The 15,232-nt window shown below is 55.2% G+C and overlaps 2 protein-coding genes across 7 annotated transcripts in view; one reads left to right on the forward strand and one right to left on the reverse strand.

Annotated features, from left to right (window-relative positions):
* MELTF (melanotransferrin) overlaps nt 1-15,232 on the reverse strand; it is a 60,479-nt gene that overhangs the window by 21,372 nt on the left and 23,875 nt on the right. The window contains exons 15-16 of one of the 2 annotated variants that reach the window (XM_028843544.2): nt 12,647-12,845; nt 10,471-12,208 (exon numbers count right to left, since the gene is read on the reverse strand). In XM_028843544.2, coding sequence (XP_028699377.2) covers nt 12,129-12,208; nt 12,647-12,845 — 279 coding nt within the window. In that variant the 3' untranslated portion in view covers nt 10,471-12,128. Of the gene's footprint in view, nt 1-10,470; nt 12,209-12,646; nt 12,846-15,232 lie in introns of those variants that run through there. The other variant, XM_077991135.1, reaches the window with a different exon arrangement.
* LOC106997202 (uncharacterized) lies at nt 11,251-13,486 on the forward strand. 5 transcript variants are annotated; one of them, XM_077991149.1, is made up of 3 exons: nt 11,251-11,677; nt 12,843-12,905; nt 13,244-13,486. In XM_077991149.1, the coding sequence occupies exons 1-3, from the start codon at nt 11,251-11,253 to the stop codon at nt 13,306-13,308; spliced, it is 555 nt and encodes a 184-aa protein (XP_077847275.1). In that variant the 3' UTR covers nt 13,309-13,486. The 5 variants fall into 5 exon arrangements, 2 of the variants coding, with proteins under 2 accessions (XP_077847275.1, XP_077847276.1); XR_013413461.1 differs by lacking the exon at nt 11,251-11,677 and adding an exon at nt 12,580-12,716 and having other exon boundaries at nt 13,244-13,381; XM_077991150.1 differs by lacking the exon at nt 12,843-12,905.

The following is a 15,232-nucleotide window of genomic DNA, read 5'->3' on the forward strand; positions in this document are numbered from 1 at the left end:
TTCTACATAAATGAATCAGGGCTTGTAGAGAACCGGGTCCAACAGTTACGCAAGTTAAGCACAGAAGTAAAAACACGGCAGTTTGCTTCAGCTGCAGACCAATGGTGGAATTCCTCTGTGTTTTCCCTGTTAGCCCCCTTCCTTGGACCCCTGCTGAGTCTACTATTTCTGTTTACCGTAGGACCTTGTGTTGTTAACAGAATTTTACAGTTTGTCAGGGAAAGGTTTGACACCGTACAGCTCATGGTCCTCAGAGCCCAATACCAACCTGTAAACGCTGAAACAGAATCAGACTTATAAGACCCAAGATTGGCTCTAGAGGTACCTAAGAAAAGGGGGGAATGAAAGAAATCAGGCACATTCCTCAGCCCCGGACTCAACACAAACAGGCCCAGTACAAACACATCCCACCATATATCTCTCAACTTCCTGAGCCCAGTACAAACACATCCCACCATATATCTCTCAACTTCCTGAGCCCAGTACAAACACATCCCACCATATATCTCTCAATTTCCTGAGCCCAGTACAAACACCATATATCTCTCAATTTCCTGAGCCCAGTACAAACACCACCTGGAAAATCCCCGATAAGGACACAGCCGTTCGTGGTTTTACTGGAAGCGCGGGAACCAATAGAAAAACTACTAAATATGGCCGGGCGCGGTGGCTCAAGCCTGTAATCCCAGCACTTTGGGAGGCCGAGATGGGCGGATCATGAGATCAGGAGATCGAGACCATTCTGGCTAACACAGTGAAACCCCGTCTCTACTAAAAATACAAAAACTTAGCCGGGCGAGGTGGCAGGCGCCTGTAGTCCCAGCTACTTGGGAGGCTGAGGCAGGAGAATGGCGTAAACCTGGGAGGCGGAGCTTGCAGAGAGCTGAGATCCGGCCACTGCACTCCAGCCTGGGTGACAGAGCGAGACTCCGTCTCAAAAAAAAAAAAAAAACAACTACTAAATGTATAACTTAAAATGTAAACCAATTGTAATGCTGTAACCAAAAGAATTCCCTTGTTCCTCTGTAACCTTACTATCCTATTTACATCGGGCTATAAAAAGCAAGCACTCGCATTGTTCGGGGCCCTCTTGTATGCTGTGGAACAGAGGGACCAAGTTCGAACTTGCAGTAAAAGATCCTTGCCGCTTGGCTTTGACTCTGGACTCTGGTGGTCTTCTTTGGGGAACAAACGGTCTGGGCATTACACTATCGTCTCCAAGACTCAGTTTCTTCATCTGTAAAATGTGTCTTGAATACCAATACTTCATGATGTTGCTTTGAGGGTTAAACAATGACGTTTATAGGCAGTGCTTAGTGCACGGAAGCACACCCTCTAAGTGTTAGATATTCATGTGTTTACCAGGATTAAGGTGTGGGCTTTGGTCCTCTGGAAGTGAATTCAGGGCCACCACTCACGGGCGATGTAATCTAGGGCAGGTCACCACCCTCTCTGTAGTGCCCGCTGTGGGGGGCAGAGGATCTCATTCCTGCAGCTGCCGGGAGTGTCGATGGCTGGTGGGGCCCAGCTGGGTTTCTCTCTAGGACTTGCCCTCAGCTGAAGAGAACCACCTTGCTCAAGGTCGCCCCATCTCCAAACCTGCATCCATGAGGGACAGAAAGGCCAGGCTCTCTTGCCTCAAGGCAGGACAGCTCGGAAGGTTCACCAGCCGGGCCTTCCTGGCTACTGCATGGCACTCACTCCTCTCTCTGCCCGTCCCGTGGCTTCTTTCCCCCTGGCAGGCACTGCCTGTGAGAGCACTCCCTGAGAAGCCTGCACACAAATCTCGTCCTCGAGTGTTTTCCTGGGAACCCGACCTGTGACAGTTGGTGCCAGGAAGGATCCTAGGAACAGACTCTAAAATGGGACCTTGGGGCTGGGTGCCCCGCCGGCCGGCTGGCAAGGAGGACCAGGCACACGGCTGTGGCACAGCTGTTCCAACTCGCCCGGCGGGGAGCGGGTGGGGAGCGGGTGGGAGGGATGTGCTGATGGAGGCTGGTCCCGCACACTGTGTCCTGTGACGCGGCAGCTGGGAACCAGACCCTGGGTTCAGGTCCGGAGCTGTGATGACTCTACCTCCCCATCAGCAGGAAGTCCTGTCTCCTAAACGCCTTGGTTTCCTGAACTATGAGGGGGTGAGGCGAGCTGATTGGCCAAGCTGATTCACTGTGGTCCCTTCCAGCTCTAGCATCCTACACAAGCCCGAGAACTAGGGAGAGGGGTTTGGGCGGGATGGGAGAGCCCTGGAGCCAAGCGTGTGAATAAGCGAAGGGTAGTGGATGGAGGAGATTTTCTGGGGCCCACGCTGCCCGAAGCAGCCTGTTTCATCCTGGGCTCAGGCTCTCCTCTTCCTCCCCCAAGTCCTCCCAGGTTCCGGTGCGAGGGCACCCGTCGCTGACCCAGCTGAGCCTGATTTTAGTGTACTTTCCTCAGGATGCCCTTGCCTCCTGGACTTCTTTCTTCCTCTTGCGTCTGTCCCAGCCTGCCAGGAGCGTGCACTCAGGACCATTAGCAGTTGGGGAAGTTGGAGAGGACGTTGCTCAGGCACAGGTTTCTGGGCAGTGGAGCCTTGAGGAGCCTCTGGGCTGTGGGTGCCTCCCTGCATCCCCCCACCCAGCCAGCCCACAGGCAGGCACTCAGGGAAGACATGGAGGCTCTGAAGGGCTAAGTGACTGCTTGAAGGCCACACAGCTAGTCACAGGGCCACATCCACCACTTCCACATCCAGGACTGAGTAGCTCAAGCCAGAGCTCCTTCTGCAGCCCCCTCAGCCTCATCATCGAGGCCACCTGCATTGTTCAGAGTCGAGAGGTGATATTGGGACTGTGATTGGGACAGTGGAACTTTTACTTTTTTGTTGTTGTTGTTGTTTTTGAGATGGAGTCTTGCTCTGTCGCCCAGGCTGGAGTGCAGTGGTGCAATCTCAGCTCACTGCAACCTCTGCCTCCTGGGTTGAAGCGATTCTCCTGCCTCAGCCTCCTGAGTAGCTGGGATTATAGATGCCTGCTACCATGCCCGGCTAATTTTTGTATTCTTAGTAGAGACAGGGTTTTGCCATGTTGGCCAGGCTGGTCTCGAACTCCTGACCTCAGATGATCCACCTGCCTCGGCCTCCCAAAGTGCTAGGATTATAGGCATGAGCCGCTGCGCCCAGCTCTTTTACTTTTTATTTGCTTGTTTATTTATTCATTCCAAAATGATATTGAATAGTTATTTAAAAGGCTTTAAAATTCAAAATAAAGAGTTAAAGAAACTAAAATAAAGTTTAAAGAAAGTAAAAATTACCCTTAAATTCCACCAACTGGAGCTAGTCACTGTTAACAGTTTGGTGAACAGATTTCCAGACAGCTCTGTGTGAGTGTGCGTGTGAGTTTGTATGTGAGATTTTATGATAATGGGATTATATACTGTTTCATAACCTGCTCTTTTTACTCAACAATATGCCATGGAACTCTTTCCACATCGGTAAATATAGCTCTGCCCTTCATCTAACAGCTGCAGACCATCATCCATCGCATTCCACTGGGAAGGAAAGTATGGACCGTGTTTCATTTACCCAACCTGATACTGGGCATTTAGGCTGTTTCCAGTATGTCTCTCATGACAAAAAACCGAGGGATGGGCACGATGGCACCTCTGTCTTGGCCATCTGTCCAGCTGCTGTCTTCAGGTCCATTTCAGCAGGCTGGTCTTAAAGAACACTCCCTACAGCAAGTCAGGGCACTGCACTGCCTCATTGCAATGGCAGATCTTCGTTGTCAGGAAAGCCAGGGCTCCTCCCCAAGGGGCCAGGGCAGCAGAATTCCACACACACAGACACCTTCTCCTCGGGAAGTTCTGGGGGAGAGGCAGAGAGGGGCCCTCGCCCCGAGTCCATATCTAAAGTTGTGGCTAGTTGTCCCCATGACAGTCTGCTTGGCTTCCTGCTGGAGTCTGGGGGCCTGAGGACGGCCTGCAGCTCTGCCTCTCCAGGAGACACGTGGGCTAAAGAAACTGGGGCCGGAGGCGGCTGGCAGGCCGAGGGCATCCCGGCTGGGATGGAAGCCTTGGCCTGGTGCCGCTGCTTCTCTCCAGGCTCCGGCATAGGAGCTGAGACGGTGGGATCAAAAAAGTCAGGCTCACAGGGAGAAGGAGAGAGACCCACAGCCAGATGATCTTCGGGGTGACAGTTCCTATGCACTCGGTCGGGGGGTGGATGATAAAAACGGGGACTGGAAGGCGATGGGGTAGTCTCTCCATGATTAGACTATGGTCGATATATTGGCCAGGTGAGGCCTTGAAACAAAACACAGACTTTCTTTATATTTACGAGCAGTTTAAAGAGCAGGCCAGCTGGGCAGAAGGTACAAAGATCTTCCATCTACTCCTGCCCCTACACAGGCGCAGCTCTCACTATCACCATCCCTCAGAGGGGTGCGTGTGTCACAATTCACAGCCTTTCCCTTACACAGCGCCATCACTCAGCCCACAGTTGTGTCTCTGTGGATTTGGACCAATGTGTCCATAATGACATGCAGCCACCATTGTGTATACATTTGTAGTTAGCCTTCCTTTCTTAAAACTGTGCCTTGCAGTGAAACCACAACTCCCCTGCCCCCAACAGACACACGCGTGCACACACACACACGCACACACACGCACACACACATGTAGACACACACACGCACACACACACACGCACACACACACGCACACACACACACGTAGAACACACACGCACACACATGCACACACGCACACGCACACACACACGCACACACACACGTAGAACACACATGCACACACGCGCACACACGCACACACACACACGCACACACACGCACACACACATGTAGAACACACGCGCACACATGCACACATGCACACACACGCACAGACACACACGTAGACACACACACACGCACACACACACAGACACACACACACATGCACAGACACACACATGTAGAACACACACACAGACACATGCACACACGCACAGATGCAGACACACACATATATGCAGACACACACACATGCAGACACACGCAGACACATGCAGACACACAGGCACACACATGGACACACACAGACACACACAAGCACACACACATACATGTAGACGCACACATGCAGACACACACATATACACACACACATGCATACACACACAGCCACATGTACACACACGTGCACACAGACACACACAGACACACGCAGTCACATGCACACACACAGAGACACATGCACACAACGCACACACACACACAGCCACATGTACACACACGTACACACAGACACACACAGACACACGCAGTCACATGCACACACATAGAGACACATGCACACAACGCACACACACACACACACAGGAGTTTTACCAAGGGAAGACACAGGTGAATCTATTTTACTGTGTTCAAAGGCAAGCTTTCCTCTCCACCCCTGCAGTGTGTCCCACGGTCACAGATGGGTTTATTGCGGCTACGGTGATTCCATCACCGGCTGGGCTTGGAGTCTGGAGGAGGCCTTCCAAAGGGGGCAGGAAGAGAAGGAGGGAGCAGGCAGAATCCCAGAGCCTTCGTGGTGGAATCTGGCCAATGATCCTCTTTAACGGAGGCTCACGGGCTGCCTCTGTGGAGCGTGGCTGTTCCTGAGCCGACTCACACTAGCTCGATCATGAAAACATCTGTTGCAATCTCCAGTTAGTGCCTCTGCCCACAGATGGCCTTTGAAAAGTGCTTTTGGTGCATTCTGCCTCTGAGACATAGGCCCCCACCCTCCCGCCTCCCTAGAAAGCCCACAGAACCGACAGGTGCTTTAAGGAATCCACGCCAGGACAGGGCTGTGGCTGGGCCAGGGTGGAGGATGGTGCGGTTTGGGGCAGCCGGCATCTATTTCCCATTCTTTCATTCTTTTCTGATGGTACCTGCTCTTTCCTCGTCTCCAGTCTCAGGCCTTGTACTTCTGGAGGGGATGGCTCTGCCTCCACAACCAGGGCTCTGCCACAGGACACAGGCCTAAGCTGACTCACACGTCACAGAGGTTGCCTCATGACCTGGTTGCCACCAATCAAAAGCGCCTCAGGCTTCCCTCTGAGGTAGCTCCAACCGGCCATCCCACCTAACTTACAAGGCGTGTGGGGCCGGGAACCGGTCTGCAGCGATCCCCAGGGGCTTCTTCCAGGGACAAATGTGAATCCCAAGGTCACAATCAAGGAGATACTTAGAAACAATTCCCCTTTGGGGTGTTAAAAGGCTTCCAACAACTGGACTGTTGACAGACCCCTTGAATTCTGTGCTTCAAGGTTTCCTTTTGGCTGAACACTGAGAAGACACCAACCCCAGTTGTCACTGTTCGCAAGGTGATTTCCTGCCCCATCCCTGAAACCCCCACTTATGCCCATCTCGGGAACTTTCAGCTGGGACCAGCTCTGGTTCTTGAATCCGAGCTACAGAAGGGCCTGAGGAGACCCTGGAGGCCTTCAGGTCACCCCACAGATGAAGAAACGGGTCACACGGAGGGGCCATGACTTTCCCTGAGCCACACAAAGCCAGGACAAGAGCCTAGGAGCCCCAAGGGCCCATCTCAGGCTCTTTCCACTGTTACCACTTACATCAATTCAGAATGCAGCTGGCTGAAACAAGAGAAGGCCGGAATCAGCTGTCAGGGAGTCTAGACTGTTCCAGGCCTGGGCGCTGTCACCTGAGCCGAATGCTTCTGTCTTTTTGCTCTGCTCTCCTGACCATGCGGTCCTTTTCCTTGTGCTTCTTGCTCCATTTTCCAGCAATCCTGTCCACTTTCTGGGCAGGAAGAGGGAGAAGGGCTCCGGGGCAATAGGCTGTGCCAGCTGTTAGTTCCTCCTAAAAAGCCTCCCTGAAACCCACGCCCTGGAACTTCTTAGATTTCTTCAGCCAGAACTGAGTTGCCTGGGCACGCAGGAGTGGGTATTTTTAGTCGGGCGCATCGCCACCCGAACAGAATCGGGGTCTGCCAGACAGGAAGAAGGGGAGAAGACCAGCAGCAGAGTCTGCCACACAGTCGTCGGATGGGGATCCTGGCTAAGAATGCCCTGCCCGGTAAACCACCAGGCCCTTCTCTTCAACCTCCAACAACCCAAAGACTGACCACAGTAGAGAGATAACATTTGGTTTTTCTGTGGAGTTGGAGGTTTCCAGGGACCTCAGAAGCTAAGAAGGAGGAAGGGGGGTATTCTGACCACAAACAACCTTCATATGCTAACCTCTGAGTTCTCTCCTCTTCCTGAGGGCCCTGCTCAGAATCATGAGGTGGGGAGTGCAGGGCCAGAGGGACCGGGGAGCAACACGCTGGGAAAGGGTGAAGTCAGAACGCCATTCCACCTGCAGCCCGCTTGCTCGGAGACCCGGGCAAGGCGCTGAGGCACCTTCCCACACATTCCACCTCTCCACATGGAGCTCCCGGGGCCCATGGACACAGACCTGGCTTTTCTTCCAGGCTGGGCCCAGACTCCTCCATGAGGTCCCCTGGTTAGGGGGAACCACTCGCCCTTCCCACCCCAGCCCTGGAGCCCCTGGGGCAGGCACCTGTTAATGCACTCATGGCGTGTGAGCTCACATTGACCTGAACAGTGTTCTTCAAAGTGAGGTGGAGTGAGCGGCAGCATTGGACCAGCTGGGAACCTGCCAGGCTGGGGTGCAGTGACGCAATCACAGCTCAGAGCTCACTACAACCTCGAAATCCTGGGCCCAACTGATCCTCCGCTGTCAGCCTCCTGAGTAGCTGGGACCACAGGCACACGTCACCATGCCTGGCTAATTAAAAGCCTTTTCTTTTCTTTTTTGGTAGAGATTGGGTCTGTGTTACCCAGGCTGGTCTTGAACTACTGGGCTCAAGCAATCCTCGCACCTCAGCCTCCCACAGTTCTGGGATTACAGGTGTGAACCACCATGCCTGGCCAATATATATATATATTTAGAGATGGGAGTCTCACTATGTTGCCCAGGCTGACCTCAACTCCTGGACTTAAGCAATCCTCCTGCCTCAACCTCCAAGTAGCTGGGATGACAGGCACACACCATTGCACCCAGCTTCACAGTCTGTGTTTTAATAAGCCCTCAGGTGATCCTGGCACATGCTCAAGGTGAGAGCCTTTGATGTATATGACTCTCCGCTGTGAAACCCAGCTTCTGGCCTGTTAGCACCAACTCACAGGCAGCTGAGAAAGTCAGCAACAAAGGGAGTCCACCCGGGTCCTCTCACTTCGGCACAGGCAACAACCCTGTGAAGACTCCGATGCGTTTTAGTCTATGAATTACTGTTAGAGCTAGAAACCGTCAAGGCACCATACCCACTTCTTAGTTTATGGATTTGGGAACTGAGATGGGGACAGGAGAAAGTATCGGCCCGGGGCGAACACCAAAGTGGAACTAGAATTCAAGTTTCCTGAATCTTAGGTGAGTGAGCTGGTTTTTATTCCACAACATTGGAATATCTTTTTTTTTTGAGACAGGGTGTGGTCTGGAGGACAGCGGCACCATCATGGCTCACTGGAACCTCCAAGGCTTTGGCTGCCTTGGGAGGTAGGATCTAGGGAAGGGGCTCTCCAAACCCTGGAAGCTGGCTCAGGGCTGTTTGGGGTATAAATTCCAGGATTCAGGGTATCTGGAACATGGTGTGAAAAATGGGCTCTGAGGCCGGGTGTGGTGGCTCATGCCTGTAATCCCTTTGGGAGGCCTTTGGGAGGCCGAGGTGGGCGGATCACGAGGTCAGGAGTTCGAGACCATCCTGTCCAACATGGTGAAACCCCATTTCTACTAAAAATACAAAGAGTAGCCATGCGTGGTGGCAGGCACCTGTAGTTCCAGCTAGTTGAGAGGCTGAGGCAGGAGAATCACTTGAACCCAGAAGGCGGAGGTTGTAGTGAGCCAAGATTGTACCACTGCACTCCAGCCTGACCAACCGAGCAAGACTCCGTTTCAAAAAAACAAAGACCCTTGAGTGAACGCATCCCTTTTCCCTGTGATTCCTCCCTCTGTGGGTGGTGGAGTGTGGTCTAGGGGAGGGCTCCGGCAGAGGCCTCTGAAGGCTTGCGTCTCAAAGGGTGGTCCCCGGACCACCGGCACAGGCACCAACTAGGAGTTGGTTAGAACTGCAGGCTCTCAGCCTCACGCCAGGCCTTCTGAACCAGAATCTACATTTTAACAAGATCCCCAGGCAATTAATGTGCACATCAAAGTCTGAAAAGCACTGCTTGAAAGCACAAAACTGAGGACTAGGGTCCCTCTTGCCTAGGTCTCGGCCTGGTACTGACAGTAGGTATCAGTAAGTATTTGCTCCACCAATGGCCAATAGACCTACCACAGACCTGGTAGCCATGGCGGTGCTGGGGAATGGCTGCCTGACTCACAAGGATTTCAGTTCCTTTTTCTGGGGCTTCGGTGGCCATGTGTCAGCAAACAGACCCTGCTTCTGGCCTGTGCTGACTGGTCCAGTGATAGACACCTGAAAGCCTGATGCACACTGGGCCAATCGGATGATCTCTCCCAAGAATTTGAAATTGAAGACAAGAAAACAGGTTCTAGAGTAACAGCAATAGTGACAGTGAACATCCTTCCTGCACCCGCCGTCTGCCAAGCACTGTGCTGAGTGTTTTGCGTCTTAGATTCGATCTTCACAACCGCCTCACCACGCCGGTGATCGTACTCTGTGTGTTTTTCAGATGAGGAGCTAGGGTGCCCAAAGGTTAACTTTCCTTTTCCAAAAGTTCAGGGTGGGGAAGTGGTAGCATGAGGCGAGCTGGGGTGACAGTGCAGCTGAGACTGGGCCATGTGATGCAGAGACAAGATGGGTCAACTCTGGCCATCCAGGTCCTCAGGAATTGACTGGCTTTGTGATAATTGAGCCGACTTCATGGAAAATGGCCTGTGTGCAGTGGTGGGCAAGACCTGGCTCTGGGAGATGGCCACAGCGGTGAGGCGGGATGGTGTGGGGGCCAAGTGAAGCCATGAGAGAGGGAAACAGAGAAAACCTCCCCTTCCAGAGGGAGAGCAGAGCACTGACAAAGACCAGCCGGGCCCACCCGCTCTCAGTACATACCAGAGAGCACCCACTGGAGGGTCTCTGGAGATCAGCTCCCCACGCTTCCCCCTCCAGTGAGTTAGCAGTGAGCTTGCCAGAGAAAAGATGTGGGCAGCTTATTTTGGAGGTGTGGGGCAGGGGGCAGCAGAGAAGTTTGCACCCTCATCTGTACCCACCCCCAGAAGGGCAGACACCCCAGAGACTGATGGGGTGGAGGCAGCTGGAATGGGGTGGAGGCAGCTGGAATGTGGCAGGACAGCCCAGGCCCTGCAAGGGCCAGAGAACCAGTCCAGGTGGAAGAAGGGCGTTGGGAGCCTCACTGACTAGAGGATGAGAGTGGTCCCTGACTGGCTCTTGGAGAATGGAATCTGCCATTTTGGGTGGAGCAGGTAGGCCTTTGAGCCCCTGACAAAACAACAAATTGGCAGCGGGAAGTTTCTACCAGGGTCCAAGCCTCTGCATGTGCAGGCTTGTTTAGCTTTATTTCAGAAACAAACCAACATCTTTCATTAGCACTGACATAGCAGGGCTCCCCTACTGCCACCTGACAATCCAATGTCACTGCACCCACGCAGGCCACACCTTCAATGACCCACAGCACACTAGCCCGGAGTAGCCACACAGAAACGCACTTCTCACCCCTCAAATCTCCCTTTAAAAAAACCAAGCAATCATCAGGTCGGAGGAGAATCACTGGCTCCCTACAGCAAGAGGGGACAAAGCTTGGTGGCAGAGGCCCAGGTCCTTGTGGCCCCTCCCGGCGGGGTGACGGTGACCAGGACTCCTTGGGATTGCCCGGCTGCAGCCAGGACGATGCCAGGGCCTCCTCTGCCGCTGAGCGATGGAAGAGATCCTTCCCGACGCCCACAGGTGGGGGCGAGCCACCGGGAACCAGGCCTGTCACCAGCATCCCCGAGCCCCCGCAGACCGGAATGCAAATAGCTCCGGGCCCACGCGGCTCCCAGTCTGCTGACGAGGGCTGCCTGCTCCCATTTCTTCTCTTCCTTTTCTTTTTTTTTAAGGGCTGGCAGTTCTAGAAACTTTTTTTGGCTTCTCAGACAACTGGCAAAATGGAGTAGAGAGAGGCCCTGGCCAGGCTCTTTCTGCGGCCTCGCGCAGGGGCGGGAACGGGGTGTGAGCGGTGCCGGGCCCAGTAGGTGCAGGGCCGAGTGAGGAGCCGGAGCTCACCCCCCACCCGCGTTCGGAACCGGAGGAATGGCGTGTCCCCACGCCCAGCCCTTCAGGGGGCTCGCCTCCGGCTCCCTTCAGGCTCGGGGCAGCTCGGGCGTGGGTGCGGGCGGTGGGCATCCATGGGGGTGCGGGAGGCGAGAGCCTGAGGAGACTCAGGAGGGGGATCCGCGGACGGCTGGCCCGGGCTGGAGCTGGCGCGGCCACAGTGGGGGACGAGGCGGGGCACAGAGTCCCCGGGGCCGGCCTCCCTCCCAGCGCATGGGCGGTCGGAGGAACTGGAGCCCCCACCCTGGACAAGGTCCCTTCCTCGAGGGGTCCCCGGCGGGTTTCTCCCCGTCGCCCTGGTTCGGCCTCCCTCCCTCCCCCGCCAGCAGAGGCCGCTGTCCCACGGGCTGGTCCCGTTGGCGCCGGGGCCGGGCCTCCTTGGAGCGCCTGGCTGCAGCCTCCGGAAGTAGGTGCCTCGGTGGCCACCGCGTCCCCAGGGGGCCTCGCGGACGGGGGCGCAGGGCTGCGCGGAGGAGGCGGGCCGGCCCCTCGGCGGCTCTGCGGGGCGGGCGGCGGGAAGCCCGGGCTCAGCGGTTTCCTGGGCAACCGGCCTTCTCCGGCGCGGCCCGCGCGGCTCCAGGTGGCGGGAGGCGGCGGTTGGCGGGAAGGGCCGCGCGGGCCCGGGGGCGGCGCCTCAGGTAGCAGCGCCAGGTGGCAGCGCCAGGTGGCGCCCGTGGGCGGCGGGGCTCCCGGGGAGGCGCCTGCTCCCGCCCGCGCCGGGCCCGGCCTTCCCGAGCTTCCTTCTGGATTCCAGCGCGAAGCCGCCGCGGAAACTCCCCGGGCGGGAATCGCAGCTCCGGCAGCTCTGGGGCGCGGCGGGTCTCCCAGGGCGCGGGCTCTGGCGGGGCGGCCGGGCCTCAGAGGGCGGGCGGGAGCAGGCGGGCGGCGAGGGCGGGCAGCAGCAGCGGGAGCAGGGGCGCCCCGGGCGCCGGGGCCGCTGGGGACGAACGCGGCAGGTCAGGCCCCGAAGCCCGGGCCGCGGTGGCCGCCTCAGGCCCCGACTCTGGGGTGGGCGTGGGGGGACCGAACTCGCCCCAGCCTCCCTCTTTCTGCTCGATTGCAACGCTCCTTTCCCTGCTGCCTTTACATATTCATTCCTTCCAAAAACACACCACGTGCATGTTTCTGCCGTGGCCTCAGATCCTCCCCGCGCCGCGTTTTGAGCGTTTACACTCACTACCCAGCTTCGTCTGGGACACCCGCCGGGCTCCTGCCCTCCTGGCCAAAATCCTCCCGGGACGCCCCACCCGGACCGCTGTGAACCGGCCTCCACCCGCCTCCCCGGACCCGCAGCACCCCCGCCCCGCTCCCTCAAGGTTCTGCGGTAAAGGGGTCTGAACGGCACCGGGGAGGCGGCGGGGCGGGCCTGCCCTACCTGCGCCCGAGCACTGCTCAGACAGCATCCCTTCCAGCGCCGCCACGTAGTCCAGCCCCAGCCAGTCGCGGTAGGTGGTTTTCTCCCCGACAGGCACCGCCCGGACGGTGGCATCCTTGAAAAGCAGGTCTTGGCCATGATAGTTGGAGGAGTCGAACATTTTGAACCCATTCTTATTGTGGTCGTCTCCAAACAGGTCCTGGAAGCACCGCAAGCAGACCTGCTTCTCACCTGGGCTCAGGCAGGGCCACCCGCCCAGGTGCAGCTTGCTGCAAATTGCTTTAAGTAACAGTGACCCAAAGAACAAGTAATTTCAGGGCCCCACGACTCTGACTGGAAGTCATAAGCGTGACAACTGATCGGCCTCTGTCACCCAAGGGGGTGTGGGGACACTAGGCCCACAGGCGCCACTGGAAGAGGCAGGTGTTCACAAGCACTGCAGTGCTCCAGCTCCTGGATGCAGGCCTAAGGCCTGAGATGTTGGGAAAGAAAGACCCAGAAATGAGGGATGGTGTGGGTGCGATTCCTGAGCATTGTGCTAGGCCTGCTCAGCATTTCTTGGCCTTTTCCATAAGGCTTTCTCACTCTGTCTTACAGCTGTCTCCGCACAAACCGAAACAATTTCGAGAGAGATGTGTGTTCTGCAACCAGCCACAGAATAACAGGTGAGCTGGGCGTGTCTTCACTGACCCACCCGCCCAGGGATGCTGCACTCCTCCACCCTGCTCAGGATCACTGCAATGACCGTTCTGTGGCTACAGCCCTAAAAGAGCTACTAAAAAGACCAGAAGTCGTATGAGAACTTATGAATACAAATATAAATAAAGGACATCTGGAGAACATGCATGAATGTCTATGTCAGGTGTTAAGTACTGATCAAGGAGGAACAAAGGAGTCAGGTGGCTCTCAGTCTTTTTGGAGGGACTCGCAGATCCTCCTAAAGAGCTGATGAAAGCTGTCAGCCTTCTCCCCAGAAAAATGCACATCCACCCAGGATTCTTCTCCCACATTACTTCAGAGAACTTAGCAACACCCTAGGGAAGCCCAAGGACCCGGAGTATGGCACTCCTGGGATAGAGGGGTTCTGTGGGGGAGATGACAGGAACATGCATAACTTCACAATGTCAAAGTTTAGGAACAGGCCTGGCGAGCCAGCCAGCTCTGGAGTTCTGTGGTGCTGGTGGGTGTGCAGAAGGCAATTTCAGCATAAGTTGGGGGAGGGGAGTGGTTAGAAACCAGTGGCTCCATTGTCAGACAACCTGGGTTTAAATTCTAGGTGTATTTTGAAAGCACAACCAGTGGGATTTGCTGATGGACTGGATATAGAGCACAAGAGGAAGACCAGAGTAAAAAATGACTCCCAAGGAAATGGAAAAGCTAAAGTTGCTCTTAATTGAAGTGGGGAAGACTGAAGGAGGGACGGGGGGTCCAACTTTGGACTTGATCCGTTTGAGATGACTGTTAGAAACACAAATCAAAATGTCAAGTATGTAGTTAAATATGCAAGTTTGGGACTGAGGTCTGAAGATGTAAATTCAGAAGCCATCTGTAGATAGATGGTATCTGATGACTTGGGATTGGATGAGATCAAGGGTCCGCTGTAGACGGGGAAGAGGGCTGAGAACTGAATCCTAGGGCTAACAGGTCAGGGAGATGAGAAGGAATCAGCAAAGAAGACTGAGGAGTGGCCAGAGAGGTGAGCGGAGAGCCAGGGCTGAGGAACTGGGTGCCTGCAGGAGGGAGAGCTGTGGCCAGTGCCGCTGAGAGGTCAAGTGAAATGAAGACTGAGAAATGGCCACTGGGTTTAGCAACATGGGTCACTGTGACATTGACAAGAACAGCTTCAGGACCCTGGTGGGAGCCTGTCTGGGGTAGTCTCTATCCTCAAGAGAGAGGAGAGGAGAGGACTTGTTAACTCAGTCTTCATCCTTAAGAGAGGCCAGAGGAGAGGACTGTTAACTCCAGAGCAGACCACTCTGGAAGTGTTTTGCTTTGAAAGGGAGCAGGACTGGCCGGGCGCGGTGGCTCGCGCCTGTAATCCCAGCACTTTGGGAGGCCGAGGCAGGAGGATCACGAGGTCAGGAGATCGAGACCAGCCTGGCTAACACGGTGAAACCCTGTCTCTACTAAAAAAAAAATACAAAAAAAAAAAAAAAAACAAACTAGCCGGGCGTGGCGGCAGGTGCCTGTAGTCCCAGCTACTCGGGAGGCTGGGGCAGGAGAATGGCGTGAACGCGGAAGGCGGAGCTTGCAGTGAGCCAAGATCGCGCCGCTGCACTGCAGCCTGGGCGACAGAGCAAGACTCCATCTCAAAAAAAAAAAAAAAAAAGGAAGCAGGATTACAGCTGCAAGAGGATGGATGTGAGAGCAAGAGGTTAGTTAGTTCTTTAAGGATGGCAGAAATCACAGCATGTTTCATGTTGGTGAAAATGGTCCAATTGAGAAGGGAAAATCAACAATGCAGGAGGCAGGGGGGTAGTTTCTGGAGGTATGTCCTTGCGTAAGTGAAAATCACCGAATTTCCCCCAGGCTTCCTCAATTTCTCTAGAGGTCTGCTCCAGGTAGACTGAGGCCTCCCAGGGGCTC

The sequence above is a fragment of the Macaca mulatta genome, chromosome 2 (genome assembly GCF_049350105.2).
Source record: "Macaca mulatta isolate MMU2019108-1 chromosome 2, T2T-MMU8v2.0, whole genome shotgun sequence".
Classification (NCBI taxonomy): Eukaryota; Metazoa; Chordata; class Mammalia; order Primates; family Cercopithecidae; genus Macaca; species Macaca mulatta.